Source organism: Harpegnathos saltator, unplaced genomic scaffold (genome assembly GCF_003227715.2).
Source record: "Harpegnathos saltator strain DR-91 unplaced genomic scaffold, Hsal_v8.6 scaffold518, whole genome shotgun sequence".
NCBI lineage: Eukaryota > Metazoa > Arthropoda > Insecta > Hymenoptera > Formicidae > Harpegnathos > Harpegnathos saltator.
This window is the reverse complement of record NW_020230336.1, coordinates 460,539-467,887: the sequence shown is the minus strand read 5'-3', so window position 1 is coordinate 467,887 and position 7,349 is coordinate 460,539. Positions and strand designations below refer to the sequence as shown.

At 39.0% G+C, this 7,349-nt stretch overlaps 1 protein-coding gene and 1 long non-coding RNA gene across 2 annotated transcripts; one reads left to right on the top strand and one right to left on the bottom strand.

Annotated features, from left to right (window-relative positions):
• The first annotated feature begins 272 nt into the window (after positions 1 to 272).
• Positions 273 to 3,924, top strand: LOC105189471 (uncharacterized). The gene is made up of 3 exons (XM_011151579.3): positions 273 to 432; positions 2,959 to 3,105; positions 3,495 to 3,924. The coding sequence occupies exons 1-3, from the start codon at positions 307 to 309 to the stop codon at positions 3,573 to 3,575; spliced, it is 354 nt and encodes a 117-aa protein (XP_011149881.1). The 5' UTR covers positions 273 to 306; the 3' UTR covers positions 3,576 to 3,924.
• Positions 3,925 to 5,462: 1,538 nt separating this feature from the next.
• LOC112589476 (uncharacterized) lies at positions 5,463 to 6,921 on the bottom strand. Its single transcript, XR_003113572.1, has 2 exons — positions 6,639 to 6,921; positions 5,463 to 6,512 (listed from the first exon to the last, which is right to left on the bottom strand). It is a non-coding gene; the product is annotated as an uncharacterized LOC112589476 (long non-coding RNA).
• Positions 6,922 to 7,349: the final 428 nt, after the last annotated feature.

Genomic DNA, 7,349 nt, shown 5'->3' with positions numbered 1-7,349 from the left:
CAAAAGGAGTTCGCGACGGTCCCGGACGCGGACGTAAGAAGAGCATGGAGAGAAAAAGAAAGAGGACGCGATTTAACAATGGACTCGGGCTCGCTCGCGCGTGAAATACGATTGACAATTGCACGTTTCGAAAGAATATTCGCCAGACGAGTGAGTCAAACTACCGGGCAGTCGCCAGCGGTGTCTTGCACGACGCCGCTAGTTCGCTTGAAAGTTTCTTATTTTCCAGCGCGAAATTCTCTGCGGCGATGCGGCGAGCAAACGAAGCGCCATCCCCCGCTATTGATCGTCGCCGGCGTCCTCAACATGGCGCCGGGGGTGGCGTTCGCGCTGAGCCTGATCCTCGTCGTCGGTCACCTGCAGGAAGGGCCAGGCACTCTCGCGAAGACTTTCACATTTCCCGAGTATCCGTACAAGGAGACCACCAAAAATGTAAGTCGGCCGTCCAAGTCCGCCGTCGAATTCGTTGTTCGCTGCAAGTGGTGCCGCGCGTGCTTAACGCCAGGTACAGGTTATGATCGAGCAACCCCCATTCTCGTGCGAGTTGACACTTTTACGACGTCAAGACAGGTGTGCGACGGTAATCCGGCTTGACGCTTCTTCGTTTCGCGAGCCTGGTCAGCTGGTTAATAAGAGCCTTTTCGAGTTATCACGTCCGGATAAACACGGAATCGCCGAGGATCGGCGTAAGTGGACCGTTTTCGTCCCGCTTCGCGCGTGATCCATCGACCATCCGGTCGATTTGGTGATTTTATCGGACTTGATTGATCGGAGTTTATAAAAAAGATATAGATATAAAAAAAGAGAGGAAATTTATTCTCGTCTGGAAAAGTGTTCAGAGAAGCAAGTTTAGAGGCATAATGAAATACGTCGTGTATCGAGTAATTATCGTTTACATGAGAAGATAAGAAAGTTCGCGTTGGAGAGAGAGAGAGAGAGAGAGAGAGAGAGAGAGAGAGAGAGAGAGAGAGAGAGAGAGAGAGAGAAAGAGAGAGAGAGAGAGAGAGAGAGAGAGAGAAAGAGAGAGAGAGAGAGAGGGAGAGGGGGGAGAGAGAGAGAGAGAGAGAGAGAGAGAGAGAGAGAGAGAGAATGAAACCGCGATCGATTTGACATTAAGTTAGGAGAAGGGGGATGGAGGAGTATTCGGCTAAAGGCCAAAGTGTACATGGTCGTACCGGAAGTTTGCGAATATTTGCATTGCGAAGTTGAAGCGCGAGTTTAAAGCCACGATTCAGCGCGATTGCAACGAAAGAATTCTCCCTATCGAGGTCGAATTTTACTGATACGAAAAAGTAATAGTAGAATTTGTGAAAATTGCATCTTGAATGGAATGTGAATCGTGAATGTGAGGGAAAAGTACAAGATCGGAAACAAATCCCCGGATCCCCATGATATAATATATTACCTCCTTTCTGTGTATATATGTTCTACATTGAATGTTTAAAAACATTCGTTTACTTATTAAGAGCAAAAGAGTAAAAGTGTCAAGAGTTAAGTGTATTTGTGGACAGAAAAGTTCTTCGAAAGTGCTCGTACAAGTTTAGCAGTGTACACACAATATATTTATCTCAACCCAAATTTTCATTTCCTTTTAAATAGAACTTGCGATTGCTTTCGTGGAAAACTGCAGATTTCGAAAAAGAAAATATATTTTATTATTTAAAACAAATTTCTCCTGATGAAAAATTTGTACATTAGAAAATATGTTATTAGTGCTTACCTATTCTTACGTATTCTAGTAAGAGTTGTTTTCTAGTGGGAAAATTTTCCTATTATATAGAGAAAAACAGATGTATCCTAAAGCTCACACGGCGTATAACGGATTTTTATCTTGCACAACTTGCAGCATTGTCTTACACACTGCCGGAAGATATCGGCCGCGTTCACGTTCGGACGCTTTTATTCCGCGTCGCGGAGAAAGGCGAATGCGTGCAGAGTAACTCGGCGAGGAAAATTAAAGGCATATAGCATGCACAATACGCCATGTTGCCGGATGTCATATTGATTTTAATTGAGGTTAATCCTCCGACATGCACGAATCAATTGTTGCATTCCGCTTTACTTCATCGCGACGCGGAATGCAAGTGTCGTTTTATTAACGTCGCAGGAGACGTGCCACGAAATACGTACTTGCATATCTGAATTAACATTCGCCGGAAATTAACGCTTCAGCGAAGAGGTGCAATTCGCGGTCATGATTCACGATGTATTAAATTGGCAACTGATTCGCGGTGGGTTTTCATGCAGGCTGGAATGTATCAACATTGAAATATCGTATAGTATTCACGAATGGCTGAGGGCTAGAGACAACAGAAAGATGTTCGTTATGTACATTAATGAGAGAAAAATATGTAAAAAATGAAAGAATATTTTTCGGTAAGCACTAATAACATATTTTCTAATGTACATATTTTTACATCAGGAGAAATTTGTTTTAAATAATAAAATATATTTTCTTTTTCGAAATCTGCAGTTTTCCACGAAAGCAATCGCAAGTTCTATTTAAAAGAAAATGAAAATTTGGGTTGACATAAATATATTGTTAGTATTGAAGACGAATCTTTTAGAATTGTTGGATATTTTTCAACGGAAGATTACAGCTTATTTTTCTCTTTACATATTAAAATAAATTATAAAATTTTTTATCTTCAATTTTTTCACCATTGTCTATGCAACGCAAACATTATTGCGTCACCGATAAAAATATTCCGCATCAAATAAAGATTTTTCAATGTGAAATCTCCCGTCAGGAAACTTCATCCTGATATACCTGATTAATATGTATCGCATTTTATTCACTTTATAAAATAAAATCATTTCTCTCAAACTTTAATCAATTCGTTTCTACGAAGATCAATTATATATGTAGCGAGGTAGATGAAACTTTACACGCACGCAAAGCGACGTTATATAAATCAATGTCATAATTAACAATCAGTAAAATATTGTGTTGCGCAGGAGCTTCTTTTCCGGCAATTCGAGCAAGCTTGCGAGGAGAGCGGCGGCTGCAAAATGTTGTCGCACAGGAGCGGTGTCGCAAAAACAAGATGCATTCGAGAATGCGTGTCGCCGTCTTGCTACAAGGAAATTTATTTATTCGATCAGGTAGCTAAGTGTGTATACTAATTTCGGCAATTATGGCAATTCCGTTAATTGCACTTGCTTACGTTGCTCTCTCACATGTACGTGCAGTTATACAGGATAATCCATTTTAAAGACTCATTTGAAATCAAATATTTCGGAAGGAATACATTTGGAGAAGAAAATATTTCAGAGAAAAATTTGATCTCTGAAGAGATGAAATCAAGATTACTGTTTTTATCGTTCTCTTAGAAACAAGCAATTTTCTTATTCGAAACAATTTTTTTACAAATAATGTTTTTTCTCGAATATTCCAAGTTTGAAGTGGATGTTTAAAATGGATCACTCTGTATATTTTGCGCGTGTATACTGTATACTGACGATACAAATAATGAACGATCAACACGTTTCAGCTGGAGGAAGGTGAGATTGACGTGAGATTAAATTCCTTCAAGGGTTGCTTCATGCAGCGAAACGGACGACCGCGCAAGTAAAAGACGAAGGAACGAGGAAAAGCCGCTCGATTTCTAATCGCGAGATGAAAGAACGAGCGAGCGAACTATCGTGGGACGAACCCCTTCGACTTTTATTATAATTGTGAGAAAAGAATGAAAAAAAGGACACAGTCCGTCGAGTCTGACGCTCTCTCTCTGTTGCTCTCGGAGTTTGTTGCTTCAAAAGGATGAAATTGACGGACTAACACACAGGACCGCGCCGCATGATTGAACATTCTACGATAATTGCTGAATGTGTATTATTTACAAATGCACATTGTGCGACATATTGCAAAGAATAATAAATTGTAGAGAGAAAAAGAGAGAGAGAGAGAGAGAGAGAGAGAGAGAGAGAGAGAGAGAGAGAGAGAGAGAGAGAGAGAGAGAGAGAGAGAGAGAGCAATTGTGGTAGGTATGGTAACGATGGTGGTACACTGACGTGACTCGTGCTCAAGTTTCGTGAACAATCTTTTTCTACTTTTTGTACGCACATGTTATAGTCACGAGGACGTCATTGTCATATAACGTTGATAAACGATATTGCACAAAATAAAGGGTTAAATTAACAGTTCGCCGACTAGTATAGCAAATTCCAAGCTGTTTTACCGCTTTTGTACATTACTAAAGAATAATCTTGTTGAAATAATCTTTAATCTTTCGGTACACGCACGCATGCACGCACGCACGTACATATACATATAGATACTATTGATCTGTCTACGATATAAATAACAAATAACAATCTCGATGTATAGCGAGTGATGAATAGCGATATTTCAAAATCATCCAAGCGTTCATTGTTATACGCGTACTTCATTCCCCTTAGATACAAATTGAATTTCAAGTTGAATTTCAAGTTGACGAAATCTTATTGAAAGTAAATTACATCGATCTTATTCGAGAGAGGGGACAAGTCGCAAACATTAAATATTTTGTAGAAAAAGGAAGGAACGCAAGAAAGAAGACGTGTATGTAATTTCAATGAATTTATATAAGCTACTTGTACTGTGATACAACGTGATATGATCTACGAGTTTTATTACTGTTTTCTCGAGTACTGCGACAACGCTGTAAAGGGAAAAAATATGTGTACACATACACATGTATATGTGTATGTGTGTGTGTGTGTGTGAAAAACAGTAATAGTAACGTAAGTAAGATAAAACAATCAATCCTGTGAGATGCGTGTGATTTACGCGAAACGCTTATGGAAGTGAAGGAGCGATATGCATCGCGCGCCGCAGTTGTAGATAGACGTCTTTCTTGATATTAACGATTGCGGAATACTCTTTGAGGTGACCTAAAACTTTGTAAAAAGACGACTTGTACAACAATCTGGAATTTCACGACACGTCGTTACAACTCGTCTTGTGATAACGAAGTTACGTGGTGGCGAATTTCACAAAGTGGTATAATACGTATCGCACGGTCACGACATTGAGGACGAGATTATAATTACTTATGATACTTAGTGTAGAAACGGGACACTAATGTGATAATATCGGCATTACAAAAGAGTCCAACAAAACAGCATAACCATTTGAACATACTCCATGTCTCTTTGCACAAAATTTTCTTATAAAATCTTCTTATAAAAAGGCAGTTAATTAGAAGAGAGCTGACATGTGAAAGCAGTTTTGAATCAATAGATAATTATGTCAATTTTTATGTGCTTTTTTTATCTTTGTCTCTTTCTGTCTTTCTCTCTTTTTTTATCTTTCTTATTAAAAAGAGGGTATGATTGTTGATTTTTTGAGATAGGCTTTACGACGCGACGTGAGGCATTATCGTTTGCTTCCGCGTCGCTTTAAATGTAACTTATCTGTGCGTATGTGATATAAAGAAATTCACAGAGATTAATAACCATGTTTACCTTGCTGATATTCGTTTTTTGCAGTACGACAGCCACTTTATCTCGTGTTAAATTTATTTCGTGTTAGAAGCTCGCATATAAATCTATTTTGCTGTACGGCGATTTTGTGTATGCATTAACAGCTCGATTAGATTTTCTACGTAAACGATTAAAGATTATTCGTGCTGGAATGTGCGTGAAATTGTGTTGGGTGATTTGAGATTTGTTGGCAAGATAGAGATTTTTATACGTGAATTTTTTGTGAGAGGTCTTTTAGGATTGTTATCTTGAGGATCTGTTTTGGCGATGAACTATGTATATATACAACTTTATGTTGATCGACGATTATTCCGATTTCTTTCAAAAATATTTAGACGTATAGATTCTTTAATAGCGTGGCGTCTTTCAAGTAGGTTCTATAAGCATTGTAATGGAAATATCTTGACCAAATATATCATTCTATACTGAAAGATTATCTGTTCTTTTCGTTATTTTTTATGTGAGAATGCACAGAGCCCTTGTTTGTATATTTGTTTTTCTTATGATTTGTGCGACATAACTGCCGACACTAGTGGAAATGTATGCTAGCTTCATCATTGGTGTTATGAATTTTAAACTTGCGGTCCTTTTTTTTCGTTTTCGTATGGTATTGATGATGCTATCGGTGTTGTGTGTTATGAAATATATTGGCATTGTATGTAGTCAAATGATATTAATTAATTTTAGTACAATTTCTATATGTGTAATTACATAAACCAATGCGTTAAATGAGCGTGTAGCTAGTACGGACGTCCACGAAAAATCAGACGGTTTCTGTTTTAGATGACAACACGCCGGACGAGGCACCTCCTCCGGCATGGAGACTTCCGACCAAAGATGTCATCCAAAAACGTCATGACGATTAATACCCGTATTCATTACAAACCCGTTCTTCCTTATCTTAAAAATGGAGGAAGCCTCGATGAAGGATTCGTTGAACCTCCAAGGCCACCTTATTTCATAAATGGATCTCGAGTCTTCCTTCCAGAAGGAATAAAGGAAGGAAGGAAAGCTGCGTTCCTATATTTACTGTCAGTACTGAAATTCTATAATATTATATATGTGACACGAGCTATAGATTTTTAGTAGCAATGGATATTGGACCGCAGCTATAACCTAGCATCGGTTTAGCAGTGCATATTGCAATATGGATAAAGATAATAAAAACGTACATTATACGGAACAAGAGCGAATATTCTTGGCGCAGCTTATCGCTGAGATTATAAAAAGAAATTTCTTCGTCAGAATCATTTAAAAATTCGTTTTCTATTATTTCTTGTTTCCTTTATATACTTTTAGTTTGAAAACGCGACATCACAAGTAAATTATAATGGGCCAAAAGTAAATATTGCAGGTTATGTTTAGTTTTTCCGCGCATCATGTGCTAAAAACTTATTACACTTTTGTGCATTAGTTCAGAAGTGCAGCGAAAGCAACGAACGAACGAACGAACGAACGAACGAACGAACGAACGAACGAACGAACGAACGAACGAACGAACGAACGAACGAACGAACGAACGAACGAACGAACGAACGAACGAACGAACGAACGAACGAACGAACGAACGAACGAACGAACGAACGAACGAACGAACGAACGAACGAACGAACGAACGAACGAACGAACGAACGAACGAACGAACGAACGAACGAACGAACGAACGAACGAACGAACGAACGAACGAACGAACGAACGAACGAACGAACGAACGAACGAACGAACGAACGAACGAACGAACGAACGAACGAACGAACGAACGAACGAACGAACGAACGAACGAACGAACGAACGAACGAACGGACGACGACGATGACTACGACGACGACGAACGAGCGAATACGAATGAACGAATGAACGAACGAACCAATGTTATAATTTAT